This window comes from Procambarus clarkii, chromosome 40, assembly GCF_040958095.1.
Source record: "Procambarus clarkii isolate CNS0578487 chromosome 40, FALCON_Pclarkii_2.0, whole genome shotgun sequence".
Lineage (NCBI taxonomy): Eukaryota > Metazoa > Arthropoda > Malacostraca > Decapoda > Cambaridae > Procambarus > Procambarus clarkii.
In genome coordinates this window covers 13,675,450-13,699,744 of record NC_091189.1, presented here as the reverse complement: position 1 = coordinate 13,699,744, position 24,295 = coordinate 13,675,450, and the positions used below count along the sequence as shown (strand labels likewise).

The 24,295-nt window shown below is 40.8% G+C and overlaps 2 protein-coding genes across 3 annotated transcripts in view; both read right to left on the bottom strand.

Moving 5' to 3' along the window:
• Window positions 1-24,295, bottom strand: part of LOC123757908 (L-sorbose 1-dehydrogenase) — a 28,068-nt gene extending 3,773 nt beyond the window's left edge. The window contains exons 1-12 of one of the 2 annotated variants that reach the window (XM_045741844.2): window positions 24,208-24,295; window positions 14,237-14,409; window positions 10,708-10,916; window positions 8,753-8,942; window positions 5,958-6,089; window positions 4,863-4,987; window positions 4,293-4,349; window positions 3,102-3,215; window positions 2,725-2,884; window positions 1,996-2,156; window positions 1,662-1,839; window positions 305-378 (exon numbers count right to left, since the gene is read on the bottom strand). In XM_045741844.2, the coding sequence (XP_045597800.1) occupies window positions 305-378; window positions 1,662-1,839; window positions 1,996-2,156; window positions 2,725-2,884; window positions 3,102-3,215; window positions 4,293-4,349; window positions 4,863-4,987; window positions 5,958-6,089; window positions 8,753-8,942; window positions 10,708-10,916; window positions 14,237-14,396 (1,560 nt within the window). In that variant the 5' untranslated portion in view covers window positions 14,397-14,409; window positions 24,208-24,295. Of the gene's footprint in view, window positions 1-304; window positions 379-1,661; window positions 1,840-1,995; window positions 2,157-2,724; window positions 2,885-3,101; window positions 3,216-4,292; window positions 4,350-4,862; window positions 4,988-5,957; window positions 6,090-8,752; window positions 8,943-10,707; window positions 10,917-14,236; window positions 14,410-24,187 lie in introns of both variants that reach the window. The other variant, XM_045741843.2, reaches the window with a different exon arrangement.
• Window positions 15,070-15,648, bottom strand: LOC123758089 (uncharacterized). Its single transcript, XM_045742274.1, has one exon. It carries the CDS (start codon window positions 15,646-15,648, stop codon window positions 15,070-15,072), a length of 579 nt encoding a protein of 192 aa, XP_045598230.1.

The window sequence follows — 24,295 nt, the reverse complement described above, 5'->3', positions numbered from 1 at the left end:
CAAACGTTTGCCCTGACATTTACTATAGTAGCGAGCGGTCTTACTCTTATGCCAATTAAGATTAAATTTAATCTTAAATTAAATTTAAGAGAGAGAGAGAGAGAGAGAGAGAGAGAGAGAGAGAGAGAGAGAGAGAGAAAGAGAGAGAGAGAGAGAGAGAGAGAGAGAGAGAGAGAGAGAGAGAGAGAGAGAGAGAGAGAGAGAGAGAGAGAGAGAGAGAGAGAGAGGGGGGGAGGGGGGGAAGGAGAGTCTCACACACACAAAAAGAAAAGGTAATTTATATGACGAAAACATTTCAGCTTACCTTATCATGAAACTTAGCTTCGAAGTTGTTGACAAAGGCCGAGGTATTGCCTAGCACGACAGAGAACTTGATGCCTGTCAGAACAAACTGGTTTTACTTACATATTTCTTATATTCTATCTCTTTCATAGCAAATCAACAAAAAATGAATTAACAATCGTCCTATAAATAATGAAGTCGGTCCATGAGGGCTAAAACTATTTTTTAAAACAAAGGATTACAAATATGACAAAGGATCGAACTCAAACATCAACATAACATTAGATCCAAATTTGATGATTCCAGTAATGTGGGGCGTGAATTTTAAGGGAAGTATATATATCAATTATATTTTTAAATATATACACGGCATTACAATGAAATGCATAATGTGGTGAGCTGTTCCATATTTTTAGTATTCAGTTAAAGAAAAAATATTATTTTGCTTCGTTTAACTGAAAAGTTTTTAATTTTATTTTAAAGCCGTTGTTTCGAGTGATGTCAGACCTGGTAAAATTACAGTGGCTTTGGGTCAAGATCGCAATGCCCTTGAATTATCTTAAATACTGAACTTGCACCTCCTGTTATTTTTCTTCTGACAAGACTGAAAAAATATAGCTCTTTTATTCAGGCTTCCTGTGATTTATTTCTAGGTCTTGGTATTATTATTGTTGCTTGGCGCTGAACACCTAATTTGTCAATATTCCTTCTCGCGTACGGCGGCCAGAGATGCATGCAAATTCTGGTATGGACGCACTAGTAAATAGTAAAGAATGAAAATGACTTCCTCCTGTTGAAACTCAAAGCATCTGTCGATAAAACCTTCTATATTCCATAAGCTTCATTTACAGCTTCAGTGCACTGCTTACTTGGCTTCAGGTGATTGATATATACACCGAGAAGTGTGTCCAACGTCTCAGTGTAACACTGAAAGTTTACTGTTGCCGTAGTTTAGATTATTCAGCAATATTCAGTAAGCTAAGCACTGTTAACAAGGGCTCTTTCGTTAACAATTATCAACCCAGTAATGCTCATCCAGCAGTTTATCTTTCCATTTTTGTTTTCAGTATGTATATTACTTTACATTTATTTGCATTAGGATTTATCAGGCATTCGTTAGACCAATTTATTAAGGTATTTAAGTTGGCCTGTAATCTGTAAGATAATTGTTATTCCATTAAGCAGTCACATTAAAATTAAAAACTAAGCAAACATAATAACAAGGTCAGAACTATTTATAAACCATAACAAAGGTTTCAGATCACTTTCAGATTGACACGAGAGCTTAACATTTTATCTAAACAATGTCAAATTAGCTAAAGTGATTTCAAACCAAAAGGATACATTTTAATTTACAGTTACTCCAGCATGATATTCACCATTAGCCAGGGTCTGGACGTCATCTGGGTGACTGAGGTAGTTGGGGTCAATAACTGGAAATTCTTTGGGGTCGTTGGACTTAAGAATGACTGACCCCCGACTCTTAGGGCGGAGAAGGATTGGTCTGATACTGAACCCGTCCAGCCCGTAGATCTCCTTCATGTAGTTTTTGAAGCTCTGTAATGTGAACGAGTGTTATGTTGGTACCAAGGGAGACATGATAGCGTACTTGCCATCTACAACTGTCAAGTGAGAGGGATAGCTAGTTGTGTTTGATTCAAGAATGTGGGTATAATATCAGCAAAAGTTTCATGATCCGTGTAAACCACTCACGTTGTGATCAGCCCCCTGAATGCCTGGTGTAAACACACCCAGGTCGTAGGCTGATGTTGTAGGAGCGAAAAGCAGCTGTATGTCTGGTAAGAGCGGGTCCCCGCCCTCAGACACCTTCACCCAGGCGTCGTGTACTCCTGACAGCGTGTCTCCCAGAGGACCTGACAGGCAATGTGCAACAGGGAAACATTACAGATTGTCTAGTGTGGATGATCTTAATTAGTCTCCCCTTTTATTACCATCTATGGCCTTTAGTCATATTCCTACCTTTTATAAAAGACGTTATTTGCATTATTTTATTTTTAACCGATTATATAATATGCATATTTATATTCCTACAATAAGGTAAAAGTTAGGCTAAAAGAGGACCCACAGCCTCTGAGAAAAACACACAAAGCATTAGCAAAGATTTTTAGGTATCACCCCCTCCCAATGCGGTTTCCATGTTCCTTTGTCTTACCACCCCTCCTTCCTTATATATTTTATTTAATTTATTTTATATTTTAAAGACTACACATTGGCTGGCGAATATGTAGTCAAATTTATTCGCTGGCGAATAAAATTATGCTATCTGTCCTCAGGAAGGAAATACGCTCACGGGAATGGATTGAGAACGACTGCATAATTATTATTCGAACAGATGTAGCGGTATGTAAATGTAGAACAAGGTCGTCATCGGCAAGAGGCCGAAAACGACCTTGACTGGTTGAAACGCCAGAGAATACTCACCTCCCCTATTTTCAATATACTGCTTGATGGACGCGAAGTTCAAGGTGTTTTTAATGGTGGAGCTGGAAACGCCCTTCTTGGTGGTCCAACTGAGGCCATGGATAACAACGTGGTCTTGCAGGTTCTGGCCCACTCCCGGTACATCTGCCACCACCTTCACCTGTGTGTGTGACACCAGTACTTCACCTTAGTGTGTACCACCACCCTGTCACTCACCTGTGATGCTGCGGGAGGTGCTGGGGTCCCACCCCGACACCATCAACTGGTGGGGTGACCATAATTATCTTGTGACTCACCTTGTGGTTCCGCAGGAGGTGCTGGGGTGTCCCACCGCTGACACCAACAGGTGGGACGACTATAATGTTCTCGTGACTCACCTTGTGGTGCTGCAGGTGGTGCTTGGGTCCCACTCCTGACACCATCAACAGGTGGGGCGACCGAAATGCCCCTGCGGACAACACCACCTCCCGTCGGGCCCCGACTGTCACCACCTGCGTCACAAGACAATGCAATATATCAGCAATTTTGTCGGTGTGGGATGGATATTTATATTGAATCAGAGATGTGTGTGTGTGCGCGCTCATCTAGTTGCGCTTGCAAGGATTAAGCTTCTGCTCTTTGGTCCCGCCACTCAACTGGTGTACAGATTCCTGAACCTATTGAGCTCTATTATATCTACCTATGAAATAGTATATGGGGTTTGCTTCCACTACCTCACATCTAAATGCACTCCGTTTGTTAATAACTTTACACAAAAATTCTTTCTGGTGACATCTTCCCACTCCATGATCTCATTGATCATGGAAACTCATTGTCTTCCCTTATTTTGGTAACACCTTCTCTGTCATTCTTGCCTCCTTCTCCAACTTAAGCACTATTCTTTTATGGAGTACGGTGTCAAAGGGTTTTTGACAATCCAAAATTATACAGTCTGCCCATCCTTCCCTGTCTTGTCTAATTTTTTGTCGCCTTAGCATAGAATTCTATTGAACCTGTGGGGCAAGATTTACTATTCCCGGTGGTGTGTTACAAAGTCCTTACTCATCAAATATGCTATTAACTATTTTATCACATTCTTCTCCAGTATCTTGTATGGTAAGCAATTTATGGACACTGGCTCGTAGTTCTGTGTCTCCCTTCTCGTATTTTGAGATTACATTAGTTGTCTTCCAATATTCTGGGAGGTTTCCTGTTTCCACTGATCTTTAATATACCACAGAAAGAAGCGGCAAGCATAGAGCTTCTGGTCCCTCTTTTAGTATCCATGGTGAAATTCTATCTGGTTCAACAGCACAGTCTTTGTCACGTCCAGTTCCAGCAGCTGCTTTTTTACCTCATCTCTAGTAATATAAAATTCCTCCAGTGTTGTTTAGTTTGACACCAATTATCTCAGTTCAGCCACCTGTCCTTGCTCAATTGTGAAGCTCTTAGCTACATAAATGATTCTAACATCTGCGAATCTTCAGTGTATTATTAATACTTAAAATTAATTGATCAATTGTTCCATCAATTAGGTCTGATGAAAGAATGAGAGAGTCCCTCCTCAACCAAGAGAAAGAAAGCTTCACCTTTCCTTTGTGCTCCAGCTTCACCCCCACTGCCTTTTTCTGGTCGTCGAACAACACCTAAATCAGAAGTAAGAAATAATCATTTAATTATCATACAAATAAGTTAATCACGGTCTATGTTTTGTTAAATACAAGATTATTAACACCAAGAATCATATCTATATTTACGTACCTATATTTAGCAAGCGACTTTACTGTTTATGTATTTTCATTTTGTTTTATACCATACATATTTTTTGTAATGCCGTTCTGAATATTATTTCACTGTTACAGTTATTCATAAAGTATTGAATTGATTAATACCTTTTATTATTGGATAGATGAAGGCTGAAACATTAATATCGCTAATAATATTAATGAAGACTGAGGCAGGACCCACACTAGACATTCAGACAGCAACCAAGTAGCCTCAAGACTAACTTCACTTGAAAGTTGAGCAGTAGTAGCCTCAAGACTCACCTGGAGGTTGGTACAGGAACTCAGAAACTCACGTGGAAGGAACTATTGGAACTCGGAGGCCTCAAGACTCACTGGAGGTTGATATAGGTAATTGGAGGCCTTAGTACTCACCTGGAGGACAGTGGCGCTGTGAAGTATATGGAAGTTAGGCCTAGAGGAGGCAGGTCTGAGGTAGGCCTCGGCCGTGGAGCTGCGGACCCCGTCACGGATGGTATACATTCCGTGGGAGGGGAAGCCTGAAACACAAGTGTACATTACGTGGGAGGGGAAGCCTGACACACACACACACAAGTATACATGCCGTAAGAAGGGAAGTCTGGAACACACACAAGTATATCATCACTGTTATCACGGCTACTCTAATTACTGTCTAACCAGTAAGCATATTTAAGTGTCTGAAAAAAGACCAGGAATTGAGTAAATCCTATGCACGTAAACATTGTGAAGCGGATTATGTGTTTCTCTTCTATTGATGATTCGTTCGGTGATGGGATTAAAGGTTATCAACCTCTGGAGGGTTATTACGGCCACCACGAGTGCTTATTGACCGACCAGTATGTACACTATAGTTCTGGACATAGTCAAGAGTTGAACAGTACACCGAAAAGCTGGGTACACCTCTCGGTGTTTGTATCCTTCGTATTGGTGATGTAATCACTCTGATGGATATATCATTAAATAATTATGCTACAAAATATTTAAATTAATTATGCAATTCTTAATAAAATAAAGCTAAATGACATGTTACATTTACTTTTAATATGCCTAATTAGTAATACAATTTACAATAAAATGTTAATTACAGACGAAAATTTTAATTATAATATATATATATATATATATATATATATATATATATATATACATATATATATATATATATATATATATATATATATATATATATATATATATATATATATATATATATATATATATATATATATATATATATATATATATATATATATATATATATTTACCAAATAATTGTAGTATGCACAGAGAAAAACACCTACACATTGCCTTAATTATTCCCCTGACAAGCAAAAATAATGAAGCCAATTTGTCTGTAATGCAATAATGATTTAGATCTGCCCGAAACGCTGTGTATGTTAGTGGCGTTTCACCAACATGTGCTTTGCAACACATTGTATATTCTTGTATGTGAATAAATAAATTAATACCAATAAATACAAATGTTACCTAACTGCTCAGGCCCGCTTGGGTCGACTGCTGGGTAGCCTAATTCGCGGCCGGCTTGGACGAAGGCTTTGTTAAGGGCCACCATGTTGTTGGCTGTGACTCCCAGAGGTCCTCCCTTACCGTGGTACTTGGCTGAAAATAATTAATATTAACCTTGAAACGTTAGTATAAGGCCATATCATATAGTATATATGATACAGAGATTTTCACGTTATTTCTAATTTGAATATTATTCTACAAAAAAACAGGTTTGCAAATGTCAATGTTAATGTAAAAGATAGGGAGGGATAAATTAAGCTCATCCTCTTGAAATGATAGTACTTTTTTGTATGTGGTTGAAAGTACAAATATGTAGTAATAGTGACCCATTAGGTCAATTTTTGTACTTTTTTATAGTCCGATAAAATTAAGCTAAAAGCCAAACTTAAATATCCCTCGGCCTAGTATAGCACATATATGAGCGTGTCCTCAGGGTAAAATAATTATCACGAGACATCAAACTCATTGTAACACCAATTAGATAGTTATCTAAATATTTGTGATGGTATGAAAGCATATTATAGATTAAATTATAGTCTACTTGTACACTGGGAAGTGTACCTTTGTCCTAAACAGAGAATATTCTCACGTTATAACTTTGTTGTATTATAAATCGTCTGTTTAAAATATAAAAATCTAGGCTTAATTCGTTTTCTTTGAACAGTCCAAATAATTTGGTTTTCTGTTAATAAAATTCTAAGGATATGCATATAGTTTTCGAATTTCATATTTTACATATTTGCGAAAAATACATTGTATTAACATAACCAAATATAATGAAGCCTAACCTAACCTAACCATTGACAGAGAGTAGATAATAACATCTACTAGATATAGATAAGTAGATAATATTATTCAGATAATATTCACAGTAGATATCTGTTCACTTGAGAATGAACCATGGAGGTTCGAAACGTGCAAATTGTATAAATAAGTGTAATACACTCTATAGTAAATCACTTCTTTTCTTCACCTTAAAAGTACGAAAATGAGTTTTGGAGAACTCCTATTTCAACTAAGCCCTGATGCTAAGAAAATAGTTAGAGGGATAGAAGCCCTAAACCAGAAAATAATAAATACAGAATATGTGTCGGAAAATCCGACACCATTTAATAATCATACAGATAATAGCTGTATTGTATAAACAAGTTACCCATAGAAAACGTAACTTGTAGTGGAATTACCGTCTATAGAAAACGGGATATCATCACCACATACCATTATAAATTCACCAGCTATTCTGCTGGGAATTATTCTTAAATACATTAGTCTTTGGACTTTACCATCATAAAAACATCTTATATAAATTAACTTAATTATCAATATTAAAGTAGAGTAAATGTGACCCTTCTATCACTTTCTGACATGTGGACAATGTAAGCCAGGCGTGAGAGGGAGGAAGGAGGGAGCCATTGTTGTGTCACCTCCTAGACGTGTGGAGCAAATTCGGCTCCTATCATATCTGGACAATGTCGGCCAGTAACGTCAATAGTATGGAGTGTTAAACAGCCATTGTTTATATTGAGACCAGAGGCTCACACGGGAGCAAATTCGGCTCCTGTTAATTTTACTTGGACGTAGTGTTATGGAAACCAAAGGTACCATCTCCAACACGATGTCTACAATTCAAGTTAAGAGTTCTTTCCGAAACCCATGTATCTTTCATTTATGGCCATTAATGTCATTATATAGGGTGATCCGGTTAGAGCACGTGGAAGCCTCAAACTAAAGGTAATTAAGCCAGGTCTTCATGTTCCATGTACAGTTTTCTCTGAAATACTTGTCATATATAGGATTCTGGCTTCACAGCTAGCGCACTTTTGACAGGTCAAGACGAGGAAGCAAGATTTTGTGCACCAGTTACTGGGTGATGGAAGCTACCTCAAAGAGGATAATTTGGTGTCTACACCCTAGTTATACCTGGTGGACTAACCTGCTGTACTATAAGATAAGGAACCTCTTCAATGTATGTAGTTAATTCTGTAGTTTGATTGGCTGCATATATATTAATTTAATAAACCCCCCCTAATGTGTAGAGGATCGATTTGTGAGATTATGAGATTATTGCAGAAATACAGTCCACTTATCATTATACAAATTGCTATCGAAGTATATAAATTAACGTAAATATAAATTCATATAAATTAAATAAATATAAATCTCACAGGTCGGTTCCCACAATATGCGGTCATATTCAATGAAATAAGTAGATAATAGTATGAGTAGATAATATCCCTACCCGAAACGCAGCGCGTACTAGTGGCTTTACAAGAGTGCAATTACTGTACCATGCTATGTATTTTCACAAACCCAATGTACCTTCTTGTATATAAATAAATAAATAAATATATAAATAAATAAATAAATAAATAAATAACACTAGTTACACAGTGGTTTCGAAGTGATTATCTCCAGGAGCACCTCTTCCCTGAGGACAGGTTGATATTGTGCATTTTCTTTCATAGCTAATCAGTGCTGGTATATAAGGTGTATTATTGAAAGCAAATTACACATTTGAAGATCACAGAGACTAAGCACTATAGACCCTTTAACACCACCATGAAAGTGGCTCATATAAGAACATTTATATACTGCTTGTCAAGAAAAAATTGTGAACAATAATTTACAGGGAAGACATAACTTGCAACAGGAAGTTAACACACTAAATTAAAGTTGTTTGAAACTATATCTCATAAAGGTAAGCATACGTCTATCCAATAGGTAAAAAAACATAATCTGTGGGCACCACTACGGACCAGTACTAGGCAGCAGCGGGCCGCGGTAGTCTTCTGACTTGATGAAGTAAGGGAGGACGGAGGCGTAGTCCCAGCCGTAGTTACCAAGGGCTGCCCAACCATCATAGTCTCGTCGGTTGCCGCGACTGTACACCAACCCGTTTATTACTGTGCCGCCCCCCAGCGCTCGCCCCTGCGTCAGGACCGCCTCCTGTAGAGAGAACGCCGTAGGCTGCAGTAACACAACTGTGTGAACACCACACCAAGGCTCTCATCACTGGGCCATGATGGGTAACCACAAGACCAAGAATGGCAGGAGGTAGTTGTTACATCATTACATGTTATCAAACTCAATGGCCACCAATCAGGAAAACAGAGCCGGATTCCTGTTATATAAATTACAATTAGAAAGGCGGGTATATAATAATTTTTTATTCATCAGTTGTGAAGGCGCTGCACCACACCGGAGTGTAAACACGACGCTAAATGGTCTCATCATAGATGAATGTTCTAACCTCATTCAGGGCTCGTCAGTGACGTGTTAAATTCATATAAATGTGTGTCAGCATATATATGACGTGAGTGGAAGACGTGTTCACATTATATTGTATTACATGAACATTATTACATTGAAAACCGTTATCACGTGGCAAATTAATATCATTCAACATCATATAAAGTCGACCTCGTTCCGCAATGTTAACGAAGTTTATTATTATTATTATTGAAGGGGGGGGGAGGTACAATTTTCAATAAACATGAATGAAATTATGAAAGAATTGTGGTAGTGGTCGGCTGGCCAAGGTCCGCCAGTGCGCGGGCAGGTCCCTGTCCTTGGCCAGATGCAGATCTTAATTCATGTTACTTTTTCATATCGAGTTCAACTTGGCTCGGGCTCGTTCTTCTATATATGTATAAAAAAAACTTTACACATGACAACTTATTACGTTCGAACTTTCTTTGCTGTTTCTGTGTTGGAATCGACCCTCTATATGCTTCACCCACGCACTACAAATATAAATAATAACCAACATAACAAAAACACTTAACCTACTTATCCTAGGCAGACGACGAGACACAATAACGTGACTGAAGATATATTGGATATCATACCTATCCTAGGCCTAACTGTGCTAAAAATTTAAATATACATTAATTACTAATCTATATGTGAGAAAACATAGTTTATGGGAACTATTGTGAATCTGAGACTAATGCCAATGATGGCTAATGCCAAGGTTGACTAATGCCAAGGATGGCATTAGTCGGCAAATAAATTCAGCTATTTGCTACTTTTTGAAGGCGATTTTAGTACCCGTTTCTTTATTATGTTCAATACGTTAAAAGTATTTTATTTCCTTATTGTTTTAGCTTTATATGTCCTTTACCTTAGGTATAAATGATGACATGGGGATCCCGTCCTCCGTTTATTTTCAGGTTAGCAAGAGTCATATCTGTTTTCGTTGCCTGTTCATGAATGGTAAGTTGAGTACTGGTAATGTATCTTGTGGGCTGTAATGACATTGTCTGTGTTGGTGGTGAAGGGAATTCAGTAGCGTTTTGGGTTGATTAGCTTTTGTCCTATTGCAGTGCGTTAAGGCTGGTATCTAGGAATCACCAAAACGTCGGTTCGAGTCACCCCATTGCCCCCAAATGATTTTCTCATTGATATGTCACACCACTGTGATATATCAATGATAAAATATCACACACACACACACATATATGCGAACAAGCCTGAATGATCCCCAGGACTATATGCAACTGAAAACTCACACCCAGAAGTATGGGTTCGAGTCACTTCTGGGGTGTGAGTTTTCAGTTTGTTATATATATATATATATATATATATATATATATATATATATATATATATATATATATATATATATATATATATATATATATATATATATATATATATATATATATATATATATATATATATATATCCCTATTAATTTTGAGTGACTTACCCGGTTAGCAACGTTGAGGAGGCCGTATTTTTGTGGAGTGGACCTATATGCCCATGTTGGGGGGTAGGCGTAGAGGTAGGCGAACTGCCAGAGAGCTGGGATGTAGCTCTCTGGTGCTGGTGGCTCGCCGGCCTCCACCACCAGCACCTGCCACCCCGCCTCCTCCGACAGCCTGGCTGCCACAGCACATCCAGCTGCTCCTGCACCAACTGCCAATTGCAATTCATTATCAGTAGATAGAAAAAGTGATTTCATACCCATTGTTTCGTGTTCTGTCTTGTGTTTGTCACCTCACCCAAAACTTTTCTGCCATATCACCTCACCCAAAGCGAGTATAATAAGTATGATGAATTTTTTATGTGTAAACTAAGTCTTTGAAAATGTAATAAGAATTACGAAACGTGTTCAGACGTTAGACCAAGAATAAAAATGAATTTTGGAGAATTGATATTTCAATTACCCTCAACAGTGAAGACAAACATAAGACATATTGAGAAAATTCGTATTAGAATTATTAATCTTACCTTTTCGGTCATCTTCAACAACATATGTTTACAAGAAAGATTGCTACCATGATATACTAACATATCTGACTATATATGTTTTATATATATATATATATATATATATATATATATATATATATATATATATATATATATATATATATATATATATATATATATAACATATATAGTCACTTTATTTTAAAAATTTCATTATACAAAAAGGGTTACAACACTACAAAAAGGGTTCAAGGCTACTTGTCACAGGCTGTAGAGTTCCTCTAGCTCCTCAGATGTGGGCAGGAACCATGGATGCGGTTAGCATTTCCTCTCTGGATCGCCACACTAAGGAGCTGAAAGAGGAAACTGGCGGCTCTAGGGGTCCCTAGTTGTTTGAATTAGCTTCGAACCCAGCTCCTTAAAAAACTAGCATTGCTTTTACCCTAGGCACCAAGTATCTCTGAGGCAATGGGGGGACAAAATTGTAGTGGTGATCAAGATCTCCGTATTTACGTGACTTGGCTACTTCCCGGTGATTGGCAGCACTGTTGGGTAAAGTTGAAACGCAAGTGCAGTCCCACACCAACTGTCTACCATTCTTCCAGGGGTTCACCGTGATCCCGTCTGGGCGACCGACAGGCTCATCAGAATTGTGGGGCATTAGGTAACGGGGGTTCTCTCTCTGCTGAACAACCGGCTGTGGTAAGGCTTCTCTTAATAATGTCATTAACTTCGCCGTGTCTTGCATGCCATCCTCCTGTCCTTTGGCAGAGAAGGCCATGCCGTCCGTACCTGTCGGCCACTGCCTCGCCGCAAATACACCTGTATTCGGAGTGGATTGGGGCAGCGAGGCGAAGAGCCATAGCAAATCTGAGGGCCTGCGGTGTGAGACGAGTGCCGGTTGCTGACATTGGGGTTGCTAATAGGAAGTCACCTGCATGGGGAGCTGCTACAGCTCTTAAGACGGGCAGTGTCTTGTAGTGTGGTCGCAGCTTCTAGGCATGTCGCAGCTGCTTGATCGACAACGGGCTGATCCCAGCTGGATTGCCTGTGAGCTTCAGAAGGTGGTGGTTGGGGTGCTGGTTCTGCAAGAGAGACCCATTTGGTGCTGCAGACCGTAAAGCTGGGATCATGTACCCCTGCCTGTTGAACTAGGTACTCAGGTAGGATTTCGTTCACCAGGTTGTCAGACGCCACTGAAGAGGACAGGAACGCTAGTACAGCAATTTGTGTTGCTGTGCAAACGCCGAGGCCCCCGAGTCTGACAGGAAGGGAGGCTTGTTTCCACTGTGAGTCACTGAGAGAAAGGTTGAGGGCATTTTCTAGCATTGATTTCAGCAGGCTGTCGTACTCTTCTAATATAATGTTATTGAAAGATGGCGAACATCTAAGAAAGTAGGTCAGCTTGGGGAAGGACAAGCATCTGGTGATGAGGCAAAGTGCACCAGCATCATCAGCATCGATGTCTTCAATCCTTTTCAGGTCAGTGATCTTCTTACCAAGGATCTCGTCGATGGCGTTTCCTCCAAGAGGAGCTCCTAGGAGTGTGCTGTCCTCAGGGTTGGTTATATGTATATCAGGCAAAATAACTTTTATTCGCTCTATTATGTACTGGTTGGTGGAGGTTATTTCGCACTTGGAAGATTACAGGGTGAGGTCTAGACTTGCTCCTTGCTCTTGAATTATTCGTATGTCATCCAGGAGGGAGGCTGGGGAGTCTGGTACCATCGTCCAAAAAACAAATATTGAGCTCACTGAACAGGTTATTAGTGATTTCCTTGATGAATAGGCAGAAAAGAAAAGGATCAAGGGGGTCACCCTGTTGAACATCTTGTGATTCAATACACACACACACACACACACACACACACACACACACACACACACACACACACACACACACACACACACACACACACACACACACACAGGTGGAAGCTGAGTACCCAAATGAGCCACAGAGACGTTAGAAAGAACTTTTTCAGTGTCAGAGTAGTTAGTAAATGGAATGCATTAGGAAGTGATGTGGTGGAGGCTGACTCCATACACAGTTTCAAATGTAGATATGATAGAGCCCAATAGGCTCAGGAATCTGTACACCAGTTGATTGACGGTTGAGAGGCGTCTGTACACCAGTTGAGAGACGGTTGACACACACACACACACACACACATATATATATATATATATATATATATATATATATATATATATATATATATATATATATATATATATTATATATATATATATATTATATTATATATATATATATATATATATATATATATATATATATTATATATATGCGAACAAGCTTGAATGATCCCCAAGCAAATATACAAGAGAAAACTCCTCTCCCCTGAAGGATTTGACCCCAGACAGCCAGGGGCTCCATGCATCTTAGCGTGTCTAATACTTTCACCACTATGTCATAACGCCTGTTTAAAAAGAATTGGAAGTCGTCAGACCCTTAACCCAATTCCCAACAGCACTCGGTGAAACCTTTTTGGGCACAAATATTTCATCGAATCACCTCACATGTGAACATTCAAGCAAGTAAGTAATTTTTTAGATTAAAGGTTGATAACATTCAAGCAAGTTCTCATTTGTGTTACTTACCTGGCCCCAAAATGACAAATTTAAAATGTCGTCGATACATGTTACAAAAATGGTTGGCTCTAAAATGGGACTTTGAGGAGGTACTTTCTCGCAATATTTATCCAGTAAAGATTCCTTTCCATTTAGGACGAGCCTTAATTGCGATCTGCCTTTTAACCAACTGTTTTGTTCATTCGATTATTTTACAATTGGCTCCAAGGGCTTGTGGTTTCTAGACCACAGTTTATCGTGTGTTACCTTCCCAAATACTTTAGAGACGCTACAGTACACTATATGGACTTATAATTACAGTAAATGTACAATATTTGGTGAATTTCAAAATTGACAAAAGCTGAAAGAAAATGAGGGTCAGAACCAATGTTAAGAATTCTTGAGGAACTTAGTAGTGTAGAGTAACTTACCAACGATAAAGTCGTACTGGGGAGCGAGGGGGCCGGAGAGCTCGTAGTCCCGGTGGTCAGCGTCCCTGACGACTGTGAGCAGCAGGAAGCGCACCAGGGGCACCAACCCCGCCATCATCAGCCCCCGGCCCGCCGACACCAGGGTGTTCCCCGCCAACATTGTCACTCAAACTCTGAGGAAACAACAACCATATTTAACGCAGACTTTCATATCAGCAATTATAATTGTATTTTAAATTAAGCAATTTACTTACTGCAAATTCTAAATATACACATGCATGCAGACAGCAAGTCACAATAACGCGGCTGAAAATTCAGTCCGTTCTTGCGAGCGTTCCCATCGTCAAGAAACTATCGTACTAAGGTGCCCTAACCTAACCTAACCAGAGGACATATAAACAGAAAACGGGACATTATGTAAATTTCGGAAGCCGCTGCCATTTTCTTGTACATCAGTTTTTGGCCTTAAGTCAAGTATACGTCACAATGCGGCGTGCATTAGAGAACGTCGTTAATATCCATCCCAGAAATATGGAAACAGATGAAATGACGACGTTTCAGTCTCAACTCGTGTCATATATCAATAACTAATTTTAATTACTTTAAGTTAATCTGTACTTTTGTTAGCTTACAAATCACTACAAAATCTCAAGATGTACATAAAATAACTTGTTAGTCTTAAGACGGCCGAAACCTTACGCGTGTTCCTGGCGTTTGAAGAACGTAAATCATTACCAAAATTGTTATATGAACCATTGTTAATTGTGTTTTAAATAAATAAATAAATAAATAAATAAATAAATAAATAAATAAATGCGTGAGTGGGACTGAGATCATCTCTGAAGAGTGGGTTTGAGACCATCCTTGGATGGTGAGGCTGATACCATCCTTGGATGGTGGGTCTGAGACCATCCTTGGATGGTGGGGCTGAGACCATCCTTGGATGGTGGGTCTGAGACCATCCTTGGATGGTGGGGCTGAGACCATCCTTGGATGGTGGGTCTGAGACCGTCCTTGGATGGTGGGGCTGAGACCATCCTTGGATGGTGGGTCTGAGACCATCCTTGGATGGTGGGGCTGAGACCATCCTTGGATGGTGGGGCTGAGACCGTCCTTGGATGGTGGGTCTGAGGCCATCCTTGGATGGTGGGGCTGAGACCATCCTTGGATGGTGGGTCTGAGACCATCCTTGGATGATGGGGCTGAGACCATCCTTGGATGGTGGGTCTGAGACCATCCTTGGATGATGGGGCTGAGACCATCCTTGGATGGTGGGGCTGAGACCATCCTTGGATGGTGGGGCTGAGACCATCCTTGGATGGTGGGTCTGAGACCATCCTTGGATGGTGGGGCTGAGACCATCCTTGGATGGTGGGTCTGAGACCATCCTTGGATGGTGGGGCTGAGACCATCCTTGGAGGGTGGGGCTGAGACCATCCTTGGGAACCCCCACACCAGTCTCAGAGGGCCTCAAGGGGAACACGTTTGTGACGTGTTCGGAGTTCCCCGGCCTCAATCCATTAAAACAAAACAAGAAATAGTGCAACGTGATGAATTTTAGACGAGTTTACATACTTTCGTAAGTATGGCAATACTATGTTTCTACTCTTATTTGACAAAATCTAACTGTACTGCAATATGCAACGGCTGATACACTTCAACACAAAATTAGTAAGTGCTCAGTTATCAATAACGTTAAGCCAAATGACATCAGATACCTTTGTAACTATTATGATTGGCGCTGCCCAATAAACTAGCCCTTCCGGGCAAAATTAAATTATTCACCCACGGATATTAGAAAATATTCTCATAATATATTTTAAAGAGTGCCAGTGCAAGCTAGTAGATTAAACTAACATCCTATGTGCTTATTATTCATTTAAACGTATGTAAAAATGTGACATATGGGTTGTGAGCGTACAGATTTTGGTTATTCAATAAAACATTCTTGCAAAGCCACTAACACATAACGTTTCTCCAACCATGATGCAAGATGGGGGATATGAGGCGACCAAGGGTAGCTTTTGACCTACACTCTGCAATTCTTCATATAGACCTATAAGCTATGAATGCAGTATTATCTTCATAAACCTATTAACAACAAAAATAGCCAACCTCACCAACTAGGCTTGGTGCTGGGAGAACAGCTTCTGGGGCCAGTAATCCCCAGCTAAGCCTGGTGCTATAGCCTCACCTCTGGGTTGTTTTACAAGATTCAGTTTTTACACCTTGAGCTTCAGTCAGTTGATAAAAACGCATCGTGTTGAAGGTTATGACCAACACCGCATCTCTTGTACTGGTCAACCCATGTAAAAAATCCTTCAGGAAGATGTGCAACACATCTTCCTGAAATGGTGGTACTGTTTGTAACTATGTGGTTGAAAGTACCAATATGTAGGAATGGAGCCCCAGTAAGCCACCTTTTGTACTATTTTTCAGAGACCGGAAAAAATAAAGCTTAAAATCAAACATAAATACAGTATTCCTACTCATCATATATCACATATATGTACTATGATAGGCCTCAGATAGCGAGCATTAGGCCTTGGATGGTTAGGTTAGGTTTTATTAGCAACATAAATTATACAAAAATTTCCGATTTGTCCAAATTCAGTACTACAAAGGTGAACTTTGTGGTGGCCGATCACGGAATATTTCTACTTTCGACCACTTAGTTACTATAAGCACTTTTATTTTAGGAGGCTGCAAGCTGGGCTGCAAAAAAAAATCGTTGGGGTGGGTTGGGGGGGGGGGGGGTAGATGGACGGGGTGGGGCCTTGTCCATAAAAACAAGTTAGTGATGCAGGTGTAAAATTAAGCCATGACTAAACAGAGTGCACAGTGAATAAGCAGAATTGAAAATTGTATAAAAAAAGACAATAATAATAATCAACGCTTTACACCCGCACATCCACGGCTACATCATGAAGCCTAGCGTATAGCTGGCACATACGTTGCCCGCAGGGAGCATGTAACTGAACTTTATAATAGGTGTATTGCGTATGAGTCAGTGTTGACTTTTTTTTTATTAACATGCTTAAGTATACACAGCAATGTGCTGCTACCCTTTCCTATATGAAAGATTAGACAGTGTAGATAAAAACACTAGCTATAAGTTCATATCTCACAGGATGGTCAGTCATACATGGAATCAGGAGAGAATATGAAATGTAAGGCTGATCTATTAGCCTCCACTAGCAAACTCTGGGTACAGCAAAATAATATCTTCCAATATTCCTGAGTGTATGAAGTAATTACTGAGCTCAAAGTACCTCATACCATTTGATCTGAAGTCACTTATAACAGAGCAGTCACAGATATAGTGTTGGAGAGTATGTCCCAGCTCTTGTTCACATAGTTTACAATTGGAATGTTCACCACTGGGGCGGTGGGGGGGGGGGGGGGGTTATTACCTGCAGCCACCTGCAATAGATACCGATAGTGCTGAACAACTGTCCGATAACGTGATTACGACCTTCTCTCTCTCAGGAGGTATGTTTAAGTCCACCGGGATCAATATTGCCTCCAAGACAAGTGGATCTAAAGATGGGCGAATATGGATAGATAGGGAAACAAGGATAGATAAGTACACATGTATAGATAGGTACACGTGGATAGATAGAGAAAGACGAGAAGATGGGTAAAACCAAAGGGAGGCAGGGGAGCAAACGATGGAGAAAACAACGCAAGAACAAGTGAACAAATCAACACAAGAACAAGTGAACAAGACAACGCAAGAACAATTGAACACGACAACAAGCGAACAAGACAACAAAAGAACAACAGATGAACAATATTACGCAAAAAATAACTAAGTGCACAAAAAGACGCAACAAATCAACTGTGAGCCAACCAAGACTGGTGTAATGTTCACCACCTCCTGAGTATCGCTTCTCACTTTACAACAAAAGTCCTCCATTAAACCCCATACAAGAGTTATTCAGTAAAGTTCAATTAAAATTTAATTTTAGGACCAAAAATACATGTTACCTAGATCATTTATTGTTTTTTTTTAGGTTGATCGCCATATGCATTTTGGGGTCTTTTTTTCTGACGAAAGGCAAAGTTATGTTGTGTACTTCTCAAAGTACTGACCTACTGTGTACTTCTCAAAGTACTGACCTATTGTGAGCTTCTCAAAGTACTGACCTATTGTGAGCTTCTCAAAGTACTGACCTATTGTGAGCTTCTCAAAGTACTGACCTATTGTGAGCTTCTCAAAGTACTGACCTACTGTGAGCTTCTCAAAGTACTGACCTATTGTGGGCTTCTCAAAGTACTGACCTATTGTGGGCTTCTCAGAGTACTGACCTATTGTGGGCTTCTCAAAGTACTGACCTATTGTGGGCTTCTCAAAGTACTGACCTATTGTGGGCTTCTCAAAGTACTGACCTACTGTGTACTTCTCAAAGTACTGACCTATTGTGAGCTTCTCAAAGTACTGACCTATTGTGAGTTTCTCAAAGTACTGACCTATTGTGAGCTTCTCAAAGTACTGACCTATTGTGAGCTTCTCAAAGTACTGACCTATTGTGAGCTTCTCAAAGTACTGACCTATTGTGAGCTTCTCAAAGTACTGACCTATTGTAAGTTTCTCAAAGTACTGACCTATTGTGAGCTTCTCAAAGTACTGACATATTGTGAGCTTCTCAAAGTACTGACCTATTGTGAGCTTCTCAAAGTACTGACCTACTGTGCGCTTCTCAAAGTACTGACCTATTGTGAGCTTCTCAAAGTACTGACCTATTGTGAGCTTCTCAAAGTACTGACCTATTGTGAGCTTCTCAAAGTACTGACCTATTGTGAGTTTCTCAAAGTACTGACCTATTGTGAGTTTCTCAAAGTACTGACCTATTGTGAGCTTCTCAAAGTACTGACCTATTGTGAGCTTCTCAAAGTACTGACCTATTGTGAGCTTCTCAAAGTACTGACCTACTGTGAGCTTCTCAAAGTACTGACCTATTGTAGGCTTCTCAAAGTACTGACCTATTGTGAGCTTCCCAAAGTACTGACCTATTGTGAGCGTCTCATAGTACTGACCTATTGTGAGCTTCCCAAAGTACTGACCTATTGTGAGCTTCTCAAAGTACTGACCTATTGTGAGCTTCTCAAAGTACTGATCTATTGTGAGCTTCCCAAAGTACTGACCTATTGTGAGCTTCTCAAAGTACTGACCTATTGTGAGCTTCTCAAAGTACTGATCTATTGTGAGCTTCTCAAAGTACTGACCTATTGTGAGCTTCTCAAAGTACTGATCTATTGTGAGCTTCCCAAAGTACTGACCTATTGTGAGCTTCTCAAAGTACTGACCTACTGTGAGCTTCTCAAAGTACTGACCTACTGTGAGCTTCTCAAAGTACTGACCTATTGTGGGGCTTCTCAAAGTACTGACCTATTGTGGGGCTTCTCAAAGTACTGACCTATTGTGAGCGTCTCAAAGTACTGACCTATTGTGAGCGTCTCATAGTACTGACCTATTGTGGGCTTCTCAAAGTACTGACCTATTGTGGGGCTTCTCAAATTACTGACCTATTGTGAGCTTCTCAAAGTACTGACCTATTGTGAGCGTCTCAAAGTACTGACCTATTGTGAGCGTCTCAAAGTACTGACCTATTGTGAGCGTCTCATAGTACTGACCTATTGTGGGCTTCCCTAAGTACTGACCTATTGTGTACTTCTCAAAGTACTGACCTATTGTGTACTTCTCAAAGTACTGACCTATTGTGTACTTCTCAAAGTACTGACCTATTGTGTACTTCTCAAAGTACTGACCTATTGTGGGCTTCTCAAAGTACTGACCTATTGTGGGGCTTCTCAAATTACTGACCTATTGTGGGCTTCTCAAAGTACTGACCTATTGTGGGCTTCTCAAAGTACTGACCTATTGTGGGGCTTCTCAAATTACTGACCTATTGTGGGCTTCTCAAAGTACTGACCTATTGTGAGCTTCTCAAAGTACTGACCTACTGTGAGCTTCTCAAAGTACTGACCTATTGTGGGGCTTCTCAAAGTACTGACCTATTGTGGGGCTTCTCAAAGTACTGACCTATTGTGAGCGTCTCAAAGTACTGACCTATTGTGAGCGTCTCAAAGTACTGACCTATGGTGAGCGTCTCATAGTACTGACCTATTGTGGGCTTCTCAAATTACTGACCTATTGTGAGCTTCTCAAAGTACTGACCTATTGTGGGCTTCTCAAAGTACTGACCTATTGTGGGCTTCCCAAAGTACTGACCTATTGTGAGCTTCTCATAGTACTGACCTATTGTGGGCTTCCCTAAGTACTGACCTATTGTGTACTTCTCAAAGTACTGACCTATTGTGGGCTTCTTAAAGTACTGACCTATTGTGGGCTTCTCAAAGTACTGACCTATTGTGGGCTTCTCAAAGTACTGACCTACTGTGAGCTTCTCAAAGTACTGACCTATTGTGAGCTTCTCAAAGTACTGACCTACTGTGAGCTTCTCAAAGTACTGACCTACTGTGAGCTTCTCAAAGTACTGACCTACTGTGAGCTTCTCAAAGTACTGACCTACTGTGAGCTTCTCAAAGTACTGACCTATTGTGTGCTTCTCAAAGTACTGACCTACTGTGCGCTTCTCAAAGTAATGTCCAATCATTATATTTTCAAAGTACTGACCTATTTGGCGTTTCTCAAAGTCATGATTTGTACACTTGTCACAAATATGTGTATGTATGTATGTATGTATGTATGTATGTATGTATGTATGTATGTATGTATGTATGTATGTATGTATGCATGCATGTATGTATGTATGTATGTATGTATGTATGTATGTATGTATGTATGTATGTATGTATGTATGTATGTATGTATGTATGTATGTATGTATGTACTCACCTAATTGTACTCACCTAATTGTGCTTGCGGGGGTTGAGCTCTGGCTCTTTGGTCCCGCCTCTCAACCGTCAATCAACTGGTGTACAGATTCCTGAGCCTATTGGGCTCTATCATATCTACATTTAAAACTGTGAATGGAGTCAGCCTCCACCACATCACTTCCTAATGCATTCCATTTGCTAACTACTCTGACACTGAAAAAGTTCTTTCTAACGTCTCTGTGGCTCATTTGGGTACTCAGCTTCCACCTGTGTCCCCTTGTTCGCGTCCCACCAGTGTTGAAAAGTTCATCCTTGTTTACCCGGTCGATTCCCCTGAGGATTTTGTAGGTTGTGATCATGTCCCCCCTTACTCTTCTGTCTTCCAGTGTCGTGAGGTGCATTTCCCGTAGCCTTTCCTCATAACTCATGCCTCTTAGTTCTGGGACTAGTCTAGTAGCATACCTTTGGACTTTTTCCAGCTTCGTCTTGTGCTTGACAAGGTACGGGCTCCATGCTGGGGCCGCATACTCCAGGATTGGTCTTACATATGTGGTGTACAAGATTCTGAATGATTCCTTACACAGGTTCCTGAACGCCGTTCTGATGTTAGCCAGCCTCGCATATGCCGCAGACGTTATTCTCTTTATGTGGGCTTCAGGAGACAGGTTTGGTGTGATATCAACTCCTAGATCTTTCTCTCTGTCTGTTTCATTAAGTACTTCATCTCCTATTCTGTATCCTGTGCCTGGCCTCCTGTTTCCACTGCCTAGTTTCATTACTTTGCATTTACTCGGGTTGAACTTCAACAGCCATTTGTTGGACCATTCACTCAGTCTATCCAGGTCATCTTGTAGCCTCCTACTATCATCCTCTGTTTCAATCCTCCTCATAATTTTTGCATCGTCGGCAAACATTGAGAGGAACGAATCTATACCCTCTGGGAGATCATTTACATATACCAGAAACAGTATAGGTCCAAGGACCTATATGTATATGTATGTATGTATGTATATGTATGTATGTATCCATGTATGTATCCGTGTCTCTACGCACGTTTGCAACTTTTGCGTAAACCTGACCTTGCTAAAAAAATCATCGTTGTCTTCAGCCTTTCTTATGTGAAGCAAGAAGTGGTGTTGGTGGCAGCGTGACGTAATTGCATGATAGTCCAATTATCGAGTCCCCTTGACCTGTTGCCCGCTGAAGGTGACCTGGAGGCCAGGAGGTGCTACTGCACGCACGCCTACTCCCTCTTGCCTGCTGCCTCTCTCAAGAACCAGGAGCAACACACAGGAACCAGGAGCAACACACAGGAACCAGGAACAACACACAGGAACCAGGAGCAACACACAGGAACCAGGAACAACACACAGGAACCAGGAGCAACACACAGGAACCAGGAACAACACACAGGAACCAGGAACAACACACAGGAACCAGGAACATCACACAGGAACCAGGAACAACACACAGGAACATGGTATTCACCTCACTCACAGTCTCATCACCTCACAATTACCTCACTTTATTAAAACAGTTCCCACTATATATCCCGCTTTTCATCCCCCCCCTCACTCATCAGTCAACTAAACCGTAAACAAGTTAAACCGTAAGTAAACAAGTTGAACCGCAAGCAAGTTAAACGAGACAGAAGTCGACCACAAACACCACCACTCAGTTCCTCAGTATTTATGTTAACAACAAAAACTTGTTCAATACTTTTATAAACATCAGATCAAGCGACGCCACCAGCGAATGTGGCATAAGATGGAGGGAAGGAACGGTACCCGAACCACATGAACCATCGAGGATCGAACGCCGATCTGCAAAAAAGCGAGACCGTGACAACACCGACCAGTTCAAGTGGTATCCAGTATAAGCAACAGTGTACTTGTTGAAAGCTGTCAAACTATTAACAAATGCAAGTGTATTTGACATTTTATGTTTTAAATGTTTATCAGACGCAATGGTTACATTTTTAACAAGTCGTGATTTTCCTTCCCGCAAGATTAAGGTTCTAAATGATCACAAATCATTTGATACTGTTCCTCGTGGAAGTTACGTACAGAACTGAGAGACAAGCTGATTGATGAAGATTAAGCTACCCAAAAGGTGGCACGGGCATGAATAGCCCCGTAAGTGGTGGTCCTTTTGAGCCTTTACCAGTATCAAGAGTTGATACTGGTGATCTGTGGAGGTGCGACTGCACCCTGCGTGACGGGAGATGTCTCCCGTGAGACAAACTGGGGAAACACTGAGCCATGTATGCACTTGGGCTGGACGGTAGAGCGACGGTCTCCCTTCTTGCAGGTCGGCGTTCAATCCCCGACCGTCCAAGTGGTTGGGCACCGTTCCTACCCCCCCCCCCTCCGTCTCACTCACAAATCCTGATCTGACCCCTTCACAGGGCTATATAGTTGTAATGGCTTGGCGCTTTCCCCTGATAATTCCCTTCTCTTCCTTCCTATATCATCTTGTCACACGTGTCTGGTCACGGGCACGCACGTGTCTGGTCACGGGCACGCACGTGTCTGGTCACGGGCACGCACGTGTCTGGTCACGGGCACGCACGTGTCTGGTCACGGGCACGCACGTGTCTGGTCACGGGCACGCACGTGTCTGGTCACGGGCACGCACGTGTCTGGTCACGGGCACGCACGTGTCTGGTCACGGGCACGCACGTGTCTGGTCACGGGCACGCACGTGTCTAGCCACGGACACGCACGTCCTATGATCAGGTAATGTAATTATTAGGAGAAAGCTCTATACTATTACGACTATATATTACGACTATATAGGACATAGGTTAGGACGAAGGAAAGGAATGGTACCCCAACCGCTTCGAAGGTCGAGGATTGAACGCCGATCTGCAAGAAGCGAGACCGTCGCTTCCAAGTGCTACACAGTCGTAATGATTTAGTGCTCTCTCCCAGGGTTATTTCTTAAGAAGTTAAAGATGGCTAGATTTCATGATCATCCACAAATAGGATATGTGTGAGGGGACTCATTTGAGGTGTGAAGGACTCACCTGAAGTGTGAGGGACTCACCTGAAGTGTGAGGGACTCACCTGAGGTGTGAGGGACTCACCTGAGGTGTGAGGGACTCACCTGAGGTGTGAGGGACTCACTTGAGGTTGAGGTTACACTCTGGCAATCTCCTGGTCAACTGTGAGCTTCCACCACGCATCAACTTCCTCTACACCTCCAACCAGTTCT

What these genes read in the sequence shown, in the direction of transcription:
- LOC123758089 (XM_045742274.1), bottom strand. Translation starts at nt 15,648, where the DNA reads ATGGTCTCAGCCCCACCATCCAAGGATGGTCTCAGACCCACCATCCAA.